General features: G+C 36.0%; 1 protein-coding gene across 5 annotated transcripts in view; it reads left to right on the top strand.

The window, feature by feature from the left end:
* ESRRG (estrogen related receptor gamma) overlaps positions 1–24,038 on the top strand; it is a 371,798-nt gene that overhangs the window by 305,862 nt on the left and 41,898 nt on the right. For 3 of the 5 annotated variants that reach the window (XM_086460629.1, XM_086460630.1, XM_009958527.2), the window contains 2 exons: positions 15,750–15,860; positions 20,346–20,507. In XM_086460629.1, the coding sequence (XP_086316755.1) occupies positions 15,750–15,860; positions 20,346–20,507 (273 nt within the window). Of the gene's footprint in view, positions 1–15,749; positions 15,865–19,739; positions 19,760–20,322; positions 20,508–24,038 lie in introns of all 5 variants that reach the window. The other 2 variants (XM_009958524.2, XM_009958525.2) reach the window with 2 other exon arrangements.

Genomic DNA, 24,038 nt, shown 5'->3' with positions numbered 1-24,038 from the left:
TTTCTGGGTTGGTGTATTTAGGATATCTGGCCACGTTTCCTGTTGATCTAGTGCTTAACTGCAAGTTAACTTGGTTTCAAGAAATATGTAAGTATCATCACTGAGAGAAAAACAGACCCCATGCATACGGCACAAAGTAGAGAAATTTCCTGTGCTTCCTTTCTTCATGGATAGTTTGAAAAGAAGATCACTGAGCAATCTAAAAGGAAAGGCACAAGCTGGAGAGAACAAAAAAGAGGTATCAATCCACCGTACCACACCATCTCTGACAGAATGGCATGACAAGTGGAAAATAACTTAAGTCTGTAAAATGGGGAAAAGGCAGTAAAAAATGAATTGTGTTACAGTTTCTAAAACCTGCCTCAATACAAGAAACAAATGCTTCTGAGCATTGCCAGGTGTACAATGTTCACATAAATCTCCCATGTCAGCCAATGGGAAACATGTAAAACCTTAAGAAACAGTATCAGAAAATATTAGATTTGTTAAGACCATTGAGATCACTGATTAAAAAAGGTCACATCATCAATCCCAAAGGCCTTCCTCACAGGATCCATCCTCAGTGCCATCTGTTTTGATTTTTCTCCAATAAACAATATGGCTGACTATTCCCAGAAAACATATTGATGTTTCCTATAACTGAGGCACAATTTGCTGGATATAAATGTACTGATAGGCAAGTTCTTCAATGGTCAGTTCTATTCTTTTCTGCAGCTTAACCAAATTAAGGCTTTGAGGAAAAACGTTTGAATCAGTTTGCTTTGAAAACACATGCAAGATCTTATTCTTGTTATGTCGAGTAATGTAGTAAGCAGTGCTATCTTGTTCAGAACTCTCTGCGTGTTTTTATACCGTTCTTCTCAATATATCTAGTCCAGATTAAAATTGGTAGAAAAAAACCCTTGATCCCTGTATCCAAATTTGGCCTTGGGATCAAAATACCTTCTGGAACAAGCAAATCACATTGCAGGGGGAGGTTGAGATCCAAAGAGAAGGTTGTATGGTCAAAAACAGGGAAAAGAGGAAGAAGAAGAAACAGGCTTGTTTTGCTTACAGGACAGTCCTAGGTGTAATTTTGGATCTTATGGGAGTCGCCTGGAGGTGCAGGGATGGGCAAAATGTAACCATTGAAAACAACCACACAGAGATTTTGTTTTCCAACAGCTTTCAAGACCTTTACTTCTTTGTGTTCAGTTTCCTATATTTGTATTCAAGGATTACCTATGTAAGGCAGGATAAAAGAGTGAGTAAGGAATTTTAACTCTTACCTTTTATTAATCATTAAGCAATGTGGTGTAATTTGTGATGTGCAAAAACCAAGGCAGCCTTTGGTGGTCGTTCTCTTGAGAGTTCCTGCTGGGGAAAGAGAAGTGTACTCACTGCAGCACATTGTGGATGGTGTCATCTCCTTTTCCTTTAAGCCTATGTCTGTTTTCCTGATTACAGGCGTGACAGCAATTACATTTTTTCATGTGGAACTCACAGGACCCAGGGAATTAATCTATATTTAAGAACAATTTGACTGCCCTTTCTATCTAGTGAAGAAGTTAGAACTTTTATATATATATATGCGCATCTTGTTTCTTTTATGCTGTCTTTGGTCAGATCGAGAAGAATGGATTAGTAATAAAAGTAAATTCTATGTATCGTTCCTTTAGATATATAGTTTCATAATCTGACTTTCAAAGGGACTAAAGAAGCCTGAAAACTAAATTATTATGCTAAGAGCATTTCTGAATTTCTGATACTCTTGGCTTTAGTATCAGGTAAATATTTTTCATGTGTTTTATTTCCACTTTCAATGAATATTTTAAGTAGCGATTTTCCTCTCTTGACCTAAGGATTTTAATGTCTTAACAGCATAGCAAACGTATATCAATGTTTCAAGTAATATCTTACGTGAACTAGCCTGTATACTTTGACTATATAGACAGGAAAAGTATTTAAAAAAAAAAACCCACAGAAAGTGAACTTAAAATTTCAAAACAATGCTAGGAGAACTTCTGTTGAAATGATTGCTTCTGAAGGCAAAAGAACATTATTCTTAGTAATTCAAAATCAATGTTTCAATCAAAAAAAGGGGGAAGGGGGAAGAACAGCTAAAAGAATCCCCTGTTCAAATATAGCAGGAGGAACATATACAGTAATAGATGAAAGGGCACTACATGTTTCGTGGAAGGGGACATTGGAAAAGGTGCTTCATAATATGTCCAAGGCTCTTTCTGTTAAAAATTTTGTGTTTCTGATGAACTGCTCTTCAGTTATTAGTGAATTTTATGGTGAACTAGTATGGTAAGTCTCTTCTCATACTGAGAGTATGATGATGAGAAGAGACTTGGACGTTGCAGTGAGTGTCACAAACATAATTTTGGATTGACTTGTATGTACACTTAATGGTCAAGTTGCTCAAAAACCGAAACTATTCTTGTGAGAGGATTATATACATTGTTTTCTGGATGCTAGTTATAAATATCCTGAAATATTACTCAAGGTTTCTGTTTGTAGATTTGTTTCATTAGGTTATTTAGTACATAACCTGTTATATTTTTACCCCATAAATTCTGCTCTTGTTTTAGCCTTAATGTCTTTTAAACTGGATGTCAAAGTCCATAGGAGTGGAATCTAAGTAGAAAAATACAGCTATATGTTTAAAAGAACGAATAAAGAAAGAATGAGTCCAAGGTATGTGTTTTATTGGGATGAGGAGAACTTTGGGAGAGAAATAGGAAAGAAAGCAGGAGACTTTGAAAGGAACACAGTATTTGGAAAAAATTCAAAGTCCATGAAAGTAAATTGTTTGCTCTTCCTGCCCTTAGAATTATCTCTGGAGAAATGTACAGAGTTCAGTAGTATTATGCTAGATTTGCAAAGCATTGAGTGAGAAGACCTTGGTCTCCTGTTTGGTAAATATTATTCTTACAGCCCCTAGAAAAATAAAATATGTGTGTGTTTAGCATTGCACACGGTAAATATTCCCATTGAGATCTGCATTCAGAAGGGTAAGCACGTGCCGATTTAAGTAGACTGTGCTTGTCAGGAATTGGCAACTTAAAACTTTTTTTTTTTTTAAATACTGCATCTGTTAAAATTCTATAAGAAAATAATTTCTGGGGATGAGGAAATTTTGTGCTTTATTTCCTCTTTTAAATAATGTTTATGTAATTGTGTGACTCAATTACTTGAGTTAACAGACCCTTTGTATGGGTTTTCTTCATAGCAGTTGCCATTACAATTTAAACAAAAATATTTTCCTCAGACAAACTTCTTTTATATAAAGGCATTTTAAACAGGGAGGAGTTGTTTCTTGTGGAAAAGAATAATTCTCATGACAACAATTGTTGACCTTTTTTCTCTTTCTTTTTCTTTTGTTTTGTTCATTTAGTCTGGCTAAAATTACATACATATTCATGTATTTTAATAAGAACAAAGCATTACTCTTGGATATTTTCCATAAATTTGTTCTCATAAGCAATTTGATAGACATCTACTATAACTGTAATGGGGGGAGTTTGCAGTAAATCAGTCTGCCTGGTTTAGAAAACTAGAATTTATTAACCCGTTTCCCAAAGGCCCAGGATTACCTATGAGATTAGAAGAAAATTGTCACTGTTTTCTATTTTAGAGCAGGGGCATTTTATAATCAGGGTATATTGTCTAATTGTTTCAAAATTTATTGTGTTTTATTAAAGTGAAATCAATTTACCTCATAGTATTAATTGTGCATAACATTATGGACAGTCAGAAAGGCTGGAAAACACTGAGCCCCTTACAGTTATGTTTTTCAACTGGGATTTTCTGCGTTAACTCTGATCCAGTCCTAGGGCTAACTACGAAGGAATAGTTGATGTGCAGGCTAACCATTATGCTTTTGTATGGAAAGCTTCTACAGTAGTATCAATAAAATGGTATCACTAATAAACTTTCCATTAATTGCTCATGTATTACTTTGAGATGAGATGCAGAGGCCACAAACAGGATAACCCGTCACTCCAGCATGCTAGGCAGTGTCTCAGGTTATGAGGCTAGCAGGATATATGAGCTAATGTATAAATCAGTTCCACTCTGGGCATGAATGAAGTCTTAAATATGTTCAGGAGAATACTTAAAATTCCAAATGAAGAGTTAGTTAGATTTTTTTCATTTATGTCCACAGAACTTTGCCTGTACATGTTAACTCCTTGTGTTTAATTTTCTTTTCCATTGCTTTACCGAGATGAAACACAGAATATATACACATGTTACAGGAGTTGTAAAAATTTAATCTGGTGTTCTTTTCAGGCTTTAGGTTGTAAAGCTAGATATTAACGTAGGATTTTTATAAATGTGTATGTGCAGGAATGTTTCAGTCCTTTTTGTGTAAGGGAAACCAAGTGAACATTAGAAGATTCAAAAAATAGTACGTATTTTTAAGCTCATGACACTTCACCAAATCTAATACTTTTACAGACTATGTAAGTCTGCCCACATAGTTCAATTGAAGGACTGGAGCCTTCTCTTATAAAATTAAATTATATAAAGATCTTATTCCCTATTTTGCTTCTCACTTAACCCTAGCATCAGAACATGATTAATTAATTATGTAGTTTTCCTGCTCAGTTTCACTTTATAATTCTCATGTATGCACAGCTCTGATACTGATATTCATGGAATAACAGGGGAAAGATTATATAAAGACAAAGGAAACGGATTTTTAAAACATTTGTTTCAATAATATTATGTAAATATACAAATATCTATTTAAAAATATAAAGGCTTTAATTGAATTAACTGCATCCCTTCAATCAGATCTTCCACTGACTTCTGCAGTATTCTCAGTACTCTGGAAAATGTTGGGGGAAATGTTTGTACACTCTGACAGTTCATATAAAATACAAATACTTATTTCTTGAGAAGAGTTCTGTGAATGGGATTGTGAGCATCAGTAAAGGCCGTTTATAAAATCCCTTCCTGTTAAGGCCATTTTGAGTGGATCACTCACGAGTTCAAAATCAGGTGATTTTTAATCAAACACACACTGGGGATTTAATGTAACAACATTTTGATTTTATGCACTGGTTTAATCTTGTGACTTTGAACACTTTTTATATGTGTAAGGATGTATGTGAGACACAAATGCGTTTGCACAATGAGGAGCTATGATAAAGAACCATTCTCTTAGAAATACCCTATTATAGTACCCTCATTTCCCTCTGCTTTCAGAAACTTTGCAGACAGATTTTTAATTCAGAACTAAAATTAGTGTGCCGTATTTAGCCTTTGAGTAAACATTTGAAATTAATATGAAGGACACATCACATTCCTTAGTACTGGGGGGAGGGGTGGGTGGTGGTGGGGGCAAAGTTTCAGATTAATTGCAGCACACTGTAGACAAAAATACTCTGTAGTAATGCACTTTCAGGCCTTCCTGAAGCTGTTACTGTCATGACCAGAAATGATGGAACACTATTTGTAAAGGATTGGTCTAATTAATTTATTTTTCTGTTCATTACTCAATACAGTTTTGAGAGTAAATTATCAGGGCTTTTTACAGACTCTACCTTTATACTCATCATTAGATACACTACTACCCAACTTTTCTGAGGAAGAGACAAATACTTTCTTCTTGAGTGCTTTTTTCCCAGTGTTCAACAAGCTGCACACGTTGGAATGTTTTCACCTGCCACCTGCAAAAACCATAGTATATGCAGAGGACATATCTCCCTTCTTTGTTTCCACCTTTCAACACAATGCTACAACACTAATAAGAAGCAATTCCACTGCATTGACATTTTACATTTTTTCTTTATTTTACTATGCTATGTCTTGATTTGATGCCTATCTAGCCGCTTAATTTTGAAATTTTAGTTTTCTTGTCGAACAATCATCACTTTAACCCACTGCAAATAGTTGAAACAAAAAACCCATATATTTATTCTTCTGCATTTTTTCTAAGACTTTCAGGCAGGAGTAACAGTATACAGGAAGATGCTGTGATGTGGTGTGTCAGTACTTTCCAGTCTGAACATATTAACCTAGATCACTAGTTTTTTTCCTACCTGTGTAGCAGATGAAGATTCACCTTTTTAAAGTAAGCAACTGCTCAGAGAAGTCAGAAAGGGAGTAGAAACGAGGAATTTCAAACTCCCTACAGTCATGAAATGTGGCTGTCTACCCTATGCACTTGTATAAGCCACTGTTGGAATTTACTTTTGTAGCAGGTAGAATTTTAAGAAATACGAAATTACGGTACATGGACAGGAAAAGCAAAGTACAGAAGAGCCGTGTCACTTGCCAAAGACACCTGAAACATGTAATAAGATCTTCTTTTATCTTGAAGTTAGAATTATCCTGTAACTGTACTGCAAGAGTGCTCTGAGACCCTAAATGAAACCCTGTTGTTTAACAACTATCTAATCCTGACAAAAATTTGCAAACAAAATAACAATACAGAAGACAAAATGCTCATATTTTGGCTGCAAAAGTAAAGCCAAAATGTAAGAATATCTATCATGTTTTCAAAGCCCACATTTTCATATAAAGTAGATGCTTAGGTGTAAAAGTACCCAATTTTTTTTGGCATCAGGCGGGCATGCACTCATTAAATTACTTTAGATATTCTAGTTTCCAGTACAGTTTTCTGTACAGGTAAAGTTGCTAAAGCATACTTAGGCTATAAATCATGATAAAATATAATGCTTCTAAAAATGTGTTGGCTCCAACCAGAGGCTGAGACATGTTGTAAGCTTCTTGGGCTGTTTTCCCATTGTGCCACCTGGTCTAGGTTTTGCAGTGCCATAAAATAGCGTGCAGAAGAAAGAGAGAATAAGTCCAGAATTCTGCCTTACCTTTTGAGGAAGTTTGAAGGATGAAGTGTGGAGTTGATGAGGTTTCACAAATCATTATCTTACTCTTTAAAAGAATAAAAAAAGGAGGGAAGAACTGCTTAAGGCTTCACCAACACAAGTGTGGTTCATAATTACTCAATACATAAATATGAGGAAGATTGCAGAGATAAATAGTATTGTTGTGGGTGTGCTAAGAGAAAAGACAATGTCAAAATCTCCATGAATAAGCCTTGGAGAAGTTCAAAATTCCCTGAGAACACATATTTTTGCACTAAGGCAAATTTAGACTGAACTGGCAATATAACTGAAAAGGTAAGTCTGTCTTACTTTGCCAGATAAGTGCAATTTGGAAACTAAATTTTGCTTGTCTTTCTCTTGTACAGTTCAGCACAGACTGGCTACTCCTTGAGGAAGATGAGAAAAAATTTGTCCCAAGGGGGGATGGCAAAAAAAAAAAAAAAAAAAAAAAGAGAGAGAAGAGGATGATAAAACAGAAACACCCCCCCCCCCAAACTTAGGGAATATGTTTATTAGGGTATAAATATTTCAGTGAACTGTACATCTGTTTTAAAGCTCTAGCATGATGAGAGCAATTCTTTAGTTTTCTCTGGTACTGTTCCAGCGAAATGGAATAACTTCATCTAGATAGAAATCCTAATACTAAGCGAGCTGTTTCTTGGTCCCAGTAGGACCGATATGATTTTTTATAACTGCTTCATCTCACACTATTATGAACTTTCCTGTGATTTCTGGATCTCAGTTTAATTCCAGAATCCTACATCATCCAAAGCACTAACTGAAATATTGTGAAACTGCACATTATTGTATCTGAAAAGGGTATTGAGATCTTGATTCATGCTACTGGTACTTCACAGTCCGATTATTATAATGCGTTTCATTTCGATCTTCCCGTCTCTCTGGAGAGTCGCCAGCAAATGGTCCAGAACTTCAGTTAGACTTCTTTTCTATTAGAGTTGTCACTAGCATAGCTCTTGAATTCTTTATAAGCTTTGGTGATATGATCTAGAATAAAGGCCTGCTTTTGACCTTCAGGCGTTGGTATGGCCTTGCTCAAACTTACTTTTTGACCTTTCTGTCTCCTGGCGTTCCATGCCCTCTCCTTGGTTCATCAGCCAAGCTGACTTTCCCAGTCTGCGCTTGTCACCTTAAAGTAATGGTTACAAGTGTATTGATGCAGTAATGACTTTACAGCCCAGCAAGCTCCACTTCATTAAATTGGTTGTAATTTGAACTCTGAAACAAGATAGCATCTTGTGTAACTATTATTTAAATAAATTAAGGTAAAACCTGTGGTATTTAGTTAGTGATAGATTGCCTTTATTTATTCTTATACCTTGTCCCAGGACATCATATGCATAATTAAAAAAATAAGGCATATACTATTATATAGTATAGTTATGATATATAAGCACATTGACATGAAATTTAATGGTGCAATTAGCAACAGTATTTTCTGTGTTAGTCATAAAAGCTTTTGCAGTATTTTACTATGCTTCCTAGTTATTATTATATTAGTTATCCAGGTGATGTGGAGAGAAGTATTATGTGATGGTAACTGCTTAATTTCAGAGACATCAGGGCTTTATATATTCACAGCCTTAGTTGCGCATTGCTTTTCCTTCACAGTTTATAAATACGCACATTTTGCTGCAGCATCGGCTCTTCCTCCCTTCAGAGAAGTGAATGGAAAGAAGTGGAAGTTTTATAACCTGCATTTAGTTGCCTAATTTCAGTCTCTCTGAAATCAGTGTGAGTCTAGCATAATTCTAATAAAGCTCTGGTACTATAGCAGTCAGAAAAGATAAGATTTAGGCACTAGCAACTGAGTGCGTGGAGTGTATCTCTTCCGAAAAAGAAAGAGGTTTTTTTATAAGTTCTTCTGAAGTGTACAAGGTATTATTTTGTAATATTTGAGGGCTAGTAATGGGCATTGCATGTTTAATGCAACAGAGTAGCTGTCCTGTTTTTCTTTTTTTTTTTTTTTTCCTTTCTTTCTGCACATTCACCTCTTGTTGAACAGAAATAAAAGGTTCAAGGCTTGTCAGCATCAGTTTATAGATAGCTGTTTAAAAATAATGAGATATTGGGTATTGTAAGGCTCAGGGCTGTCTTGCCAGACTCATTTATTTCCATTCACCTTTTGTCAGAATTGCAGACAGAAGACATTCAATTAAAACTTGTCACCTGTTGCGTGTGACCTAATTTGTATTTGTGAGTGTCACAGATTAGGATACTTAGCTTCATATGGAACCATTAAAAATGTAAAGCAACGGCAGTACTCTTCAACATTTTATGCCACTTTTTCTTCATGTGAACATCTTTGTTTATGGACCATTCTTCAATGGAAATCACTTGTGCTAAGAAATAATAGAATTTATTTACACAAAATCTCATTTGCATGGGAAAACTAAGTGGATTTTATGCATGTTCTTTTATGTTTTAATGCATAAATGACAGTGCACAAAAATTCAGCATGTAGATGATGAGTTCATGCAAAGTTAATGTTCCTTTCAAGAGAGGTTGAGTACTGAGCTGTGTAAGTAACATATTTATCAGTTCTTTTGTCAAATCAAAAAAAAGAAAAACCTCTGGGCTTTAACCAAAGAGAAATTTTTTTTCAGTTCTTTAGCCAAAATCCAGCCTTGTCATCCCCTCCTCACAGAAAAAAATGGATTTTCCAAAATGTTACTTACGTGTGTTTGCCCTGAAACATTTTTAATCATTAAACATGAACAAAATGTTAAATGAAACGTTGGTTTGAAACACTTATTTTACAAAAGTGGTATTTTTCTCTTTTGATTTTTCAACCTGGAAAAATTCACTAAATATTTTAATTGGCCACATTTCTTTTTTTTTTTTTTAAAATAATAAACTCTGTTGCAAATCTTTGTCAGAGGAACAGATAAATTAAGCAACTTATTCATAGTCACAGAGCAATTTGGATATTAAAGTAATAAACACTGTTTTGTCTTTCAGTCCATTATATGGGCAGGTTCTTGAACTAATTTGGTTTTTAGATACCTCTTGAGGACAGACAATTTTATCCTATATTAACAAATACTTTTTGGTACTGACTGAATGTAAAGTAGGAGGATGATTTTTAAACTTCCTACGCTACACTAAATAGTGTATTTAATTGTGCAGATAGCTATCAGAAGACAAAACACTAAAGCCTTCCCCTGCTAATTGTTAATTCAGCTGTAGATCAGGCAAGCCTTAATGTGAGTCATAGCTTTTATCTTCTTTGATGACTTAGGACTCTGTTTTCAAAATATTACCTGCCTAATGGATGCATTTTACATCCCTAGCTGAATTTTTACCTGCACATAGTATTATCCAAATATTTTGTAAACTGATTTCAGGAGCTGTCTGGCACCCTTGTAATTCAGCACATAAAACAAATATGCAGATCCAGAAGAAAAGGTAGCTCATATTATCCTTTTTCTTCATGCTGTGTTACTTCCTACGTGTTTCTACTACATTGAGAGAGGTCTTTTATGGTTTAAAGTAGAAGTATTTTTTTCCACTACAAATCTTTCAGACTGTAGGATTAATGCACTGGCCTTACACTGCTCTAATACCAAACTATAGAGATTACTGAATTGTCTAAAGAGTTACTAGATGACCATGCATTCTTATCTCTAAATGCATTCTGTCTGTGTTCATGGTGGGAAAATCAAGCGGTTTTCCCGTTTGGTGTAAATAAGTGCAAAACCCAGAGTTTACAATATTCAGCCAAGCTTGCCCAGCAATTAAGCACAGAACATTCAAGTGAACTGGAACACTCTATTAAGGTGTTGTCCCAAAGGAGAACCACATCAGAACCTGACATTAAAATTCCTTGCACTCTTTCCAGTTTTACTGTTAGCCTGGGTTTTTTTGCCTCTGCTACTGATGTTCCTCTGAAGCTTGGGGAGATGCAGTTATATGGATATCCATTCTTACTGGTCTCACTGTAAAATTTAAGACAGTGCTGGGAATCTTACAGACATTTGTAAAAAATGGATCGTTACCCAGTTATATATCTTAAAAATTGAGATAGGAATACATTTAATATATCTAGAGTGCTGTGTTAGAGGTGGAGCTTGCCAGAACAGTGTTCATGTAGAATGTGACTTCTTGAGATCAATCTCTCATGTAGGGGGGATGGAAAGGGAGCAGAATTTGAAATTTCCATAGGAAGTCAAAATTGTGGGTTTGGTTCTGATCCCAAAGCTGTTCTTTACTGATGTACTGGAAGGGAGAGAGGGAGTTTTGATTTATTCAGATACTGGTTCATATTTAAGTTAGTTAGATTAATTTTTTTCCAAAATAAAAAGCTATCCCCAATTACATGTAGTAAGCAATTTCTTATAGGTAGTCCTGGTATTGTTGGTAGGTGTTAATTTGAAGGACTGGACTAATGCCTTCCAAGTTAGCCTGAGGTTTTCCTGTAGGTATAGAGCTTCATGAAAAGGAGAAGAATGTTTGTGGGACCAGTGGACAAATGAACACTGGAGACTTGTAGCTGAGGTAGGAAGGAGGGGATGGAAAAAAAGGAAGAGAGGTAGATTATAAAGGAATATACTTTGGATATGGCTTAGATCTGTATGGAAAAGTAGATGACACTGTTAAATACAATTTTCATACTGAGGACCTGAATTGCAAAAAGAATGATATACAGAGCTAAGGGCAATCTTTTTGATTATATAGCACCAGTCACAGTGGGGTACCTTGTCCACGCAACGGGTTCAAGGCAGCGTGAGAAAAGGACTACAGAAAAGGAATAAGAATTTGTTGGTGAGGGAGGAATGGATGAGGAAATACAGAGAAAATGAAGAGTTGAGGTTTGCCTGTGTTAAGTTTGTTTAGATTGAAGTACCTGGTGGGTAGCTCATTGCATACATCAGCTCTAGTCTTCAGTTACCTCTCTGCAAGACTAAGTGGGCACTTTCACTTTAGAGTAAGTGCCCAATATTTTTTTGTTGTGTGTTGGTAAGCATTGATAGAAAGTCATGGAAAGATGGTGTGAGGAACCAGGAGGTGAACACTTTTTGTAGAAGCTTGTATAGTAACTATATAATATATAACCCTATATTACAGTTCTACTCTAATCCTTATCTTCTGAACTTTGTAAATTATGTCAAAATGTGTCTGCCCATCACTCCTGAACAGATGAGCTCATGAGTTGTACTTGCCCTAAGGTGTAAAGGGAATTTTGCACTTGGCTGTTGAAATTATATCATAATTGGTAGCAGGCCTGTTCTTTCTAATTTGTACCAAATAAGACGTTCTGTGGTCATCCCTGTTTTTCTCATTTCAGCTTTTGCTTTTGTTTTTCTGTTGAAGGATTTTAAACTGAAACTCAGTGTTGGGGAGTGCAGAGAATCAACTTGTTTGTCTTCAGTGGAGCTTTGTTCAGTGACATTAATTAAGGATGTTTTGACCCTAAAAGACTGTAATGATAATACGTACAGTGCAATTCATTCAGAAATGTGCCATGAGTTTATGTAGGTGGGGTGGATGTCTTTCTTGTCACTTTGTGGTTGAGGACTGGAAGGGTGAGTGAACAGAGTTGATGAAGACTCTGGCAAGCCACATGCACAGCAGAGTTAAAGTAGAGGTCTACTTAACTTCTCCCTGAACTGTAGCCATATGCCACAATATCCTCTTTAATAGTCTGAGTACAGAGTAGGTGTTGAATTACAGCAATTACGTCTGTGATCAAGATGTTAAGCCCCTCCCACCGCAAATGAAGATCTTTGTGGACAAAATTGTTTTTCTTTCTTCCCTTTGTTTTTCTGTCAAAGAAGGCATTGCCTGTTAACTGCCTTGAGAGCAAATAAAAATATCTTTACGTAATGAGTTCTGTCATGGAAGCTATAGGAGTTACAGGGGAAAGTGCATGCATATATACATGGATTTCAGCTGGCTAACTGCCAAACTCCCAAGTTTTTATGGAATATCAGATGGGTGTACTCTCTTAAGTGGTGTCTTGCACTGTGTTTACTTCCATAAAGACTCTTGGCAATTAGAATACCACTTAGGGTGTGTTAGATTATCAGAAATTGGTTCTAAAATAGCTACTTTATAATGGTACTAGAAGCAAGGGAAGCTTAGGAGCTAAAATTGTGGTAAACACAAACTTAATGAAAGTGTTATAAACCTCTAATTTATATTCTGTTGGTATTATGCGATCAAAAATATTTTCAGATTAGAATTGGAATTAGTTATCGTATAGATTTAGGTAATTTTAAAATGTGTAATACTGTTAGTCCCCAGTTATTTAGAATTATAATTTCTAGGTTTTAAAAAAGAAAGTAGCTATATTTATAGATATAGCTATGTATAATAGGTGATGAGTATATGGATCTATGCATAATTTTGCCATTGTGACATTCATCTGTATTTCCGTCCATTGAGAACGGGAATGGCTTGAATGTGTATCTTGGCAAATGCAAAGGAGGTAAAAAAATTGTTCATCTTGGTAGATTTATATTATTTTAATTTGAGCTTCAGTTCCATTACTTTTTGATTAAACATACTTCTATCTGATGCTATCCATCTTCTATCACTATGAAATCTGCTCCCAAGCAGAAAGAAGAATGGCATCTGAATTATGCAGAAATCATTTTCTATCTATTTTTCTTCAAATGCTGGGCAGTCTTTTTCATAATCATACCAATATCACATGCGACTTGTTCTAATCCTGTGCTTATTTCTGAATATTCAACTGTCAAACCTTGATCTTTTGCTGTTTGTTTTATGTCAACGTATTGTCCTGGGTGTCATTTGCTTCAGGTGTGGCTTGAACTCCCAGTTTGAGGGTGGAGAACACTGTGTTATCATTAGCTCTGAAAAGCTCTTGACTATCATTTTTTAAAGTGGTGTTGTAGTTCATGCCTTTCTAACTGTAACTTTAAAAACAAACAGAATAACTATGCTTTGATGATTGGTTCGCTATGAATTTTATAAGGTAGCTTAGACCACAAATAGGTCACAAGTTCAGTAGTGAAATAGGTAAATACCACATGTAAGAATTCATTCATAATTGTACACTGACCTGTTTGGGTATGTAGTTGATTTGTTTTATTTTTTATATAAAGTGATTAACAAAAAATATAGTTGGTAACATACAGTGAGAAATGTACTTAAGTTTGAGGGAGTGAAATACAGAGTCTTCTGCAGTAAAAATTTCACTATTAAATAAAGGTGATCATTACCCACTTTCCTGGTGAGCAAAAACTATTTAGCACTGCTGTGTACAATTCACTGCATTATAGTTACAGACACCGGTTGTGTCCATAAGCCAAGTATCTCCCGTGTTACTGAGCTTTCTAGATCCCAACAGTCTGTCTGGGCAAATGAGAACCCCATGCATGCAAAGCCTTCCCTGCTGGTAGAGGAGCACAGAATTGGATCTGTAAACTGCTGTCTTCTTGGGTCAGCTAGTGAGTGTTCTGGTGCGTTAGCTTCAGGCCAGCTTGGAGAGGAGAAGGTGGAGCAGGAAAAGAAAAAAAAATACATATATAAAAGAAGAAACAAAAACAAACCGGCAAGAGTTGGCCTTGGATTTCTGCTAGCTAGCTGGCAGAATAGCTTTTGTCCACCAAAATCCAGTCCATCATCTTTGGGTTTTGAGCATGAAAGAGGACTGACAGATGTTTCCTGGACACTAGGCTGTGCAGGTTCATGGGCAGTATGTAAACCTGCTGTATTCTTCTTCCTGTGCACATAAACTGTAATTTCCTTGGTGGTGGCTTCTCTGCTGTGCAGAAGCCAGTTCTGGAGGTATTTCCTGTGAGGGAGAGATCAGGGAGATGGGAAGTAGAGAGTAGGGCACAATAATGGTGATAGAAAAGATAAATAGAGGGGGGGGGGAGAGCTAAAATAGACAATGAAAAGTGAGAAAGTGAGCTGCAGTTTACCTTGTTGCTCACAGGGGTCGTTGATACATAATGTGTCCTTGCATTCTTGTCTAGTTAAATCCATGTCATCAGGGACAAACTTTGCACTTGGTATTACTTGTGCTGTTGCCCTGCATATGTGCTGAGTTTTTCAACTTCCCTGTTGTGTTACTGCTTGGTTATACTGGCATCTATCCTGGTTGTATGGAAATCTGCCTGCGTGACTCAGAAAGAAATTGTTTTGTAGCACCTACCATCTTTTTTTCCCCCAGACTTACTATCTCTTTTCCCCCCTCCTTTTTTCATTTTGTCTGTGAGAGCAGCTATAGCTTGTTTCAGGAAGGTAAATTCCTATATATCTGTTCAAAACAGGTAGCAGAGTGCTTTATTGAAGCAATGATAATATGAAGGTAGAACACAAATGTTAATTCATTGTTGATGACATCTAAATGGACAGCCATACGATTTCTTTCAAACCCTCATGAACCATTTCAGGTCTTTAAACCACATATATGTTCTTATTTTACTAAGGATACTTACTTTGCATCCTCTGGCCATGTTAATTCATGTTAATTAAAAGCATTGGTTTTGACTATCTAAACTGTATACAGCACTAATTATTTCTAAAGTTCTAATTCTCTGTACTTCTCTACTCATAATGTTAGCCTTGTATATCCATGGTGTTTATTATAGCTTCAGATTTCTGCATCTGGCAAAGACAACTTAAGATCAGACTTATAGAGACTAAACTTGTTAGCTGCTCTAAATAATATGTAAAAATGCACAAATGGTTTTAAACGAACAGGAAATTATGTTGTATACTTAGTCTTGCATGTGTGAAAACCTAAACAGCTTGCAAATACTTGTAGTGCTGCTTTTCCTTGCTTTCTAAAATTAATCTTTTGAAATAAACATGCATTTTAAATAAATATTGGAAGGCAGGAGATAGAAAATTATTACCTGAAAGGCATCCACGTAATATATTTAATTACATGTTTGCTTATTTTTCCCACCATAGGTGTCCGCCTAGACAGGGTACGTGGAGGTCGCCAGAAGTACAAGCGCAGAATAGATGCAGAGAATAGCCCATACCTGAACCCTCAGCTAGTTCAGCCAGCAAAAAAGCCATGTGAGTACACCAGATATGCAAAATTTCTCTTTGAATACAATGTAATGGCTCCTAGCCCTGCTTGCTGAGCTCCTTCTGACTGGGACAAGGGTTTGGTCAGAAGATATTACCATGGACACATTATCATGAACACTGTACCATTTAGCTGTTAACATATTTTGTTTTAAATATGCTCATCTTTCTCAAGTGGGGTTGAACAAAGAATATTTTTACAGGTGGAAGTGTATAAAAGCATGGTTTATGCAGTGCAAATTTTACATTTACAGGTTATCTTTATTTTCAGTGGTACATAAAATGGTTCATACTGTGATCATTAGTTCATTGAAGCTTCTAGTTTCGGATTTCACAAGAAAGCGATTTCTGTAGTTTTCACTAACTAAATGAATTTGACTGCTCAACCTCCCAATGAAAATACATTAAGAGCCTCATTAATTTATACCTATAGATTAATACACTACCTAGCATTAGATTAAAACAGCAATATGCCACACTAATAACAAGCATAGCTTGGTAGTTTGAGCTCTAGTACCCTCATGGATTTTTTTTTGCTTTGTTTTGTTATGTTTTAATAATGTCCTTGATTGTATCTCACCAGGCTGAAATTGAGAGAGAGAGAGAGAGAGAGAGAGATGATCATCTCACTGCTAAAATACAAGTTCCATCCTCTTTGCGATTAACTAAAAATAGTTAGGGGTTTTGCTTTGCAGCTTATATAAACTCAAGCAGCGACTGTACTAATTCCATGAAGTAAATTTAATAGCATTATAGCTGTAGTGCAAGAGGCTAGTGTATTACCCTGCAAAGGCATACACGCTGTATAAAGTGTTGTCAACTCTTCCGAATTCAAATGAGAATACATACGTCCAGTTGCTCCTGCCGAGAAGGTTAATTTGCTCTTAAAACAGAGAAATCAGCCAGAGAAATAAGGAGACTAAACTCCTTGTTGTCTCCCATTTGCCTCTGCGCCTATGCCTCTGACAGCACACGTGTCGGTTTTAGGCTCTTGAAAATACCTGTCTGTATGTGGTATGGAAAGTGGAATTTGTTTCCGTTCATGTTCCCCAGTAGGGGACAGTGCGGTGTACAATACGCTTGAGCATATGGGGATCTGGAGAGCAAATAAACAGTCTTTGAACTGTAAGTGAAAGGGCATTTTAGCTGTGTCAAAGAAAAAACAGCCAGTTTTACATAAAATTAAGGCTTAAGTGAACATATGGCATAGTTTCCTTTTGCCTTTCCAAAAAACATTATGCTGATTATATTCCTTCAATTGTCCAATCTGGCATCTTCTACTCAGCCTCCATAAGCTGTCCCACTGTTCTGTAAATACAATCTAGGGCTGCACTAAGCAGATTTTGCACATTATAATAAAAACTTTCTGATAATACAATAAAATTTAATAAACTCTAATGCTTAATTTCATTAGAGGTTTAGTTTTCCTGGGTGCACAGATTGTCAGTTTTTCATTTACTTGATATTGTCATTGAGTAGAAATGCTGATAGCCAGCATACCAAAAAAGCCAAGACCGAACAGGAGGAAAAAAAAAAAAAATCCAACCCCAAACCCTTTCATATGAGCAGAGGTTCATATCAACTGAAACACAAGAATCTTTGTGTAAACCCAAGATTACTGCAAAGTAGTGCATTACATTACCTTTAAGACGATAACTACACCAATTTCTGTAAGCACCATTTGTCTGAGATAAACTAACCTCCTTATAAATCATTATTCATTATCTAAGTGCCTCCCTTAATTTTCCTTAGCTTGTCCAATTACAAACAGTTTTGTAAGAAACATTTATAAAACTTAATTTTCAGATCCTGCTAGATAAGTGTTAAGACTTGAAACAGTTGAATCTGTTTTATGTGGAAGTAGCCTGGGAGATTTTCTGGACCCTGACTGATAGTTTGTGCATAACAAAGGCATGGGAATGAAAATTGGGTTCTATTGATTCTAATTAGGAAAACATTAAGTAAGATTTACCTAGAAACAGTGCTCATGGCTATTCAATTTCCTGAGTGATGGAGCTTTCTGAGTACATACAGAAAATTTTCCTATGGTCTATACTAATGCACACTCCAACACATGTAGCTTTTTCCCACTATAGGGAAAGAACAAGTGTTTGGAGGATCTTTCCTACACCTGTTTATGGCCTCTATTGTATTTTCTGACTTCACCATGGAATCTAATGGCCTGCCTGTAGACCTTGGTGATTGGAAAATATAAAAAGATTTTGAGGATTTGCGAAGCCTGAGTCAAAATTTACAATATTCCTGACTCATCAACAAAAAGCCATTGGTGAGGAACCTAATAAAAACCAAAAGAGGTTCTTTGGCCATTTCTTTTGATTGCAGGGAAGAAAAACAAACAGAACTTGGGGGTGTGAGTGCTTCTTCATTCATTTATTACCAATTAAAAACCCACAAAGTTGAAGTCCTCAGCTTCATATGTTTTGATGTTAAGAATCTCTAATTTGTTTATTCTACTTTTCAATACATGTAAAAGTATTGGAATTTGGAAAGAAGCAATGTTATCTTTTCTTATTTAAAAAGATTGTGTTTTCTGTGTGAAATTAAACAGGATATGAAAAGACTGTTTAAAAAATAAAAAAAAAATTATGTGCAAAGGCTGTTTGCCAATATATGTTAAAACTACCATCTGTCATCTTTAAATAAGAATAGAATTCCTCATTAATCAGTTTGATAATCAGTAGAATATTGAGATCAAGAATTACTCAGTTGGCATAGTTCCTATAGTTCATATAAAGCATGAATATATCCCCTTGTAATAAAGCATGCTTGATGTGATGGTTTCCAGTTGGCTCTTGCACTTACTTTATGAAGGGCTAGCTAACGTATATCACAACTTCTGACATGTAAATTTGGAATAAGGCAAAAATTGTAGAGACAGTAGATCAGAATCGAGGAGTCGATGTCACAAAAGAGCAGTAAAGTATCAGAAATCTGAATCAGGCAAGTATTTTACGGTAATCTGTCATGGGCTGGTGGGGAGCCTGTCTGACACTCCTGGGCAAGTCATATCCCCATTCAGCTTCCATTGCAGCTCCCCCACAGGAGGACAGTGTGGTCCTTCCTGTGACTTACATGTGGAAGGGGAAAATGATACTAATTCTGGCAGCTTTCTCTGCAGTCAGGAAATACTTCTCACCTTCTTGCAGTGGAATCCCATTTATATCAAGCCCCGTAACACTTTATCCTGACAAAAGAAACAGATTCTTGTAAATTCACTAAAGGGTGCCATTTGGGCTTTAAATTCTGGTGGTGTGTTTGAGGGCACAAGATGTATGTACCATGAAAAGTAAATTGTAAGTTTATTGGCGAATGTATCCTGTGTTAGGAGGCTTAATGAATTAGTCCTTTTCTGATTCTTCAGTTTTGCCTTCTCAGAGTAACAAATCAGGTTCCTGCATAGAGATGTTTCCATTGTGCCTCCACACGGATGTAATGCACATTTTATGTTTGTCCTGCTTACAGAATATAGAATAGCAACACTGTATTGTAAATCTTCCAGGCTTTTCTACTCTTTTTTTTTTTCTCTTCACTTTTCCTTATAACTTAATTGATTGTTCCAAATAGATTTCACAAGTCATCTGGATGAAAAAGTAAATATTAAACACATGAATGAAAATGCTATGTAGATAAAAATAACCACTGTCTGAATATCATAAAGTATTCTTTGCACAAAAACAGTTTGCTGAAGTAGAGTCTGCATCTATTGATACTTTCCTTAGTTTTACACTCTTTATTCTCATTGATTTTAATAGCTATTCCTGGCTGGAAATGAGAGGAGATCATTAATCTATTTTTGTACCTAAAGAAGCTAATTTTATTCAGGATTCTAAATTTGTGTCTGAAAAGCAAATATAAGACATCACCCTGCTTTTCTCACAGCATAGGCCCTAAGGAGTACAGATTCATTCTTAACATTTCAGCAGACAGGATAACCATAAGATAAGGTATATGGGATAATGAGCACTGAGAAAGTCCTGAGACCATTCCTGTTGCAACAGTTTAACAGTGATATCTAGAATAAAGAGTGGTAGTTGGAATTCATGACAGAAGTTACGGATTTCAGTGACTGATAATTGCTTGTGGTATTTACTTGCTTAAAAACCACACCTGTCTTTGGGGATGGGTTGCAGGTAATTGGAAGAAGGCAAAACTTCTCTGTCTGCACAGTCCAAAATACATTATAATGCATCAATTTTTTTCTACAAAGTTTGTATTCCAGTATTAGGAGGCGATCATGTATTTCTACAGTGCATTAAATTTACTGTCTTAAGAACATACACATCTAGCTTGATAAACATTGCTGATGGATCAGATTTTCTGTGTGGTAACCACTTGTAGAAGCCAGTGAAGTTACAATAAAGTTTAATTAGGTCCAGTATCGTAAGACAAATCTGTTTGAAAAGTGGAATGATGCTACTGATGATCTTTTACTGTTCTGGACCATTTTTACAGATAACAAGATTGTCTCCCACTTGCTGGTGGCTGAACCAGAGAAGATCTATGCTATGCCTGACCCCACTGTTCCAGACAGTGACATCAAAGCACTTACCACTCTTTGTGACCTGGCGGACAGAGAACTGGTGGTGATCATTGGATGGGCTAAGCATATTCCAGGTACATACAGTATTTGTTGCAAATAGATGACATACAGAAATGATTGCACGGGATATTCTGTTCTATTAAACAAATATGATTTGTTCTCTCACTGCAATGCATAAAATTTTCTTAAGGCTCCAGATTATTCACATAGGACATAGGTTAAATGATAATATATCTTACCTTGGACATAGTATTATTGTTGCTATGAGTGTTACTATGTTGACAAGTTTTACATGCTGCTCAGTGTTATTTTTTTTTCGTGTATTACTTCTATTAAGATAAACTTACCTTGCTATCCAGAGCATTAGCCTGGTACAAAGTGTAGGTAGTCCTCTCCTCTGTACTCATCTGATTGAGTGGTAGTTGAATGTAAGTCTGGTTCTTCTATTACATAAGTGCAGCACTATCTTATACTGACCACAGGAGGTGCAAAAATTCAGTTGTATTTTGGCATGGCCCAGAGAAATTGTTCTCTTCATTGAATGAACTAGGGTGAGAACTGAATTGTAGCAGCAGTTCAGTAGAAAGACCTGAATTGTGACAAAAGATCTCTTCTTACAGCTTGGTAGTTCCTTGGTCTGCATGAAATGGGCTGCAGTCTCCATCACATAAATGTGTTGATATTATAAAAGCTGACTAGCACTCTCATTAGCCAGAAAAGCGGGGTCATCAAAAGCAGTTTCTCAGAAAATTAGTGATTTCTTCAGATAACATTTCAGGTATATTCTATTTCCTTCCAGTGGTGAAGTATTTGTGCTTTCTCTCTGAGCTAGAAGACAGACTTATAGAGAGTCTCCAGGGTTCTCAGTCTATCATCTTTCACAAGTGGTAAAGTCACACAAAAAAATCAGCCTTTTTTTTCTTGTTTCTTAGGATATTTTTCTAGTCCAGCAGATGAATGAGCATGTTGGTGCATTTTCATCAGCTTGTTAGTTTTCTAATTTTGAGTGGACAGAATAAGCTTTACTTCCTCTGAGTAATAGGTGATCCTCATTTTAGATGTGATTTTGGGATACCTTAATAGTAGAATAAATAATCCAGTCAGTCATTTGTTTATTGAAGTTAAATATATTTTATTTCTAGTATCAAAAGAAATCTGAAAGAAATAGTCTTCCTGGGTCTTCTTCCCTTGTGCTGAACAGCACAAGACCTCAGTTCTTCTGGTACATGCTTCTGGGTTGTCGTTGATAAATATAAACACTAACAGAATAATAATAATTTTTAAAAAATTGTATATTTATGGAGCATCATTTTACTTCGGGTAAGAGACAACAACCTACAGACTCTAAAATGATATGCAACACAGTTGAAATTTAGCCATTCTCTGTGCCACAAATGGTGTATAAACAAGCTTTTGTATCACGAGCAGTATTTTTCTGGTACAGTTAACTTATTTCTGTCTCCTTAAACTAGTTTGTCTTTATGCTTTGAATGCTACAGTAATTTCTTTAATCAAATTGATGGAAGTCCCTTTCCCAGCCCACACTGAAACCAATTTATTGGTCATGATACGCCAGCTATGTTGCTAACAGTCGTAACGAACTGTCAGGCAATATCGCAGTGAAGCTAATTTGAAGTCATTAGGTGTGCAGCGTTCAGGCAACAATTTGTTACAGTGGTTAGGAACACAGCTGACATTTCTGAATGGCTTTGTTCAGAGCAGTTCTAGATGAGCACAAGCAAATTGTAAACTAATTTAAACATCACTCTGTATTATACTAGCTACTTTGTCTTACACTGGTTGCTAATAAAACACCCCAAATTAAGTCAAAATGAGTTAAATAGGTGAGTTTGAGTTTCATCTTTGGAAGATACCTAGATCACCTTAACCGAAATAGAATAGCTCTCAGAGAAGTCAATCATGCTCCATAGTAGTTGCAGGGGACCTTTTGTCAGTTAGATTTGTGAATATGCTGTGTGGCTTTGATTTGGCTGGAGGGGTACGAAGAGCATAGGGATGAGACTGAGCAGCCTATAAAATGATGGCTTTGGTTAGTGTGGAAAAGGTACTGGATGCTGTACACTGGCCTTTAAAATTTAAAGTCTGCGTTCTGAACCAGTTGAGGAACATTTCTGCCATGAGGCAGCCTTTTATTACAAGGTAAACTCAAACTAAGCTAGCTAAGTTTACTCACCTGACTCTGTTTAGGAATGAGAGGAAAAAAAAAAAACCAGGCAATAAAGACAATCTTTTTATAAGCGTTCTGGTAACAGAGGGCACCGATAAAATTTGTGCTTGTTGTCTGGCATTTGATCACAAAAATCAAAATGCAAAAGGGCTTGACATGCTAAAGGGCAAATGTGATGAGCTTTTGTAGCTTGGTTTTGAATGATGGAGTACTGCTGAACTTGGACTGCCTACGCTCAGCTAATGGCTGGCACAAAGCAACTTGTAGAAGAGCCTGGATTGGTGCTAGCTGACTGTTTTCCAAGCTAACAAATGTTACTGTAGGCAGAGACATAACACAATCGGAAAAAGGATGAGTTAGAAAAAGGGTGCAAATTGCATACAAGTTCAGTGTAGCTTAGCGGACTAAGTAAATCCTTGGTGTAAATCTCTTGGAATCGATTAATTATACGAGTAGTGAATTTGTGCCTAGCACAGCAAAGCAGCAATCAGCAAATCTTTCTTTACTATAGCGATTTCTTAAGGTTCAGTGTAATTAAAGGCCCTTATATATCAGGTGCTTAATAACTAATAAAGATCTCAGCTGTAAAGCATTGCAATTCAAAGTAAGGTTTGTCTTTGTGGAAGAAACCAAAATAATGTTTTTGCTATTCTAACAGAAAGTCTTTTAATGAGATTATCTATAAGAAGGTAACAATGCAATATGTGTTCTGCTCTGGCCTACTGTTTCCTGTTGCAGTCACAGACTAAAAAATATTTTAAAATTACACAAAGTTCAAATGCTTTCATAAAATCATTAGTATTTTTGTGCTATTGGAAACATTTCAATTGTTGCTTTTATTGAACAAAAAGTCTATGCCATCTACAAAAGGAAATATTGAAAGAAAAGTATATATGGAAAGCCTTTATCAGTAAATAGAATTAGTCTCCTTGCATTTATAAATCAAATAAATGGAAAGTGTGTTGTTATGAAACATGACCATGTCTTATCTGAAGAAGAAAAAGATCACAATGGCATTAGGAAATGCTTGACTTTAGTTAGAGGAGCGTAAGGGCACAAGAACAGATGATGGTGCCCTAATAGCCCTTTTTAAGAATGACAGGGCCCCGCCATTAGCATCCTTTTATATCCCTGGAAATTGCTCATGCCTCGCTTTTCTGGTTCCTATCTGCCTGACTCTTTTTTATTTCTCTTTCAATTTCATCCGCGCTCGGATAAGCGCATGCTAACACAATATGATTGAGCTGTAAAATGGAACGCTGTCGCCTCTAATCTCTTTTATGTAGATATGGAGGTACTTCCACACTCCACTTCATTCTCTCTCCATTGTTGGCCTTTTTAGAATGTGTTGCCGAGTAATGGAGGCTCAGTCAAATATTAGAGCTAGGTTTCACAGGGTGTGATAAGAAGATTATCA

The sequence above is a fragment of the Leptosomus discolor genome, chromosome 2 (genome assembly GCF_034619465.1).
Source record: "Leptosomus discolor isolate bLepDis1 chromosome 2, bLepDis1.hap2, whole genome shotgun sequence".
Classification (NCBI taxonomy): Eukaryota; Metazoa; Chordata; class Aves; order Leptosomiformes; family Leptosomidae; genus Leptosomus; species Leptosomus discolor.
The sequence above is the reverse complement of the archived record's forward strand: the minus strand, read 5'-3'. Positions and strand labels throughout refer to the sequence as shown.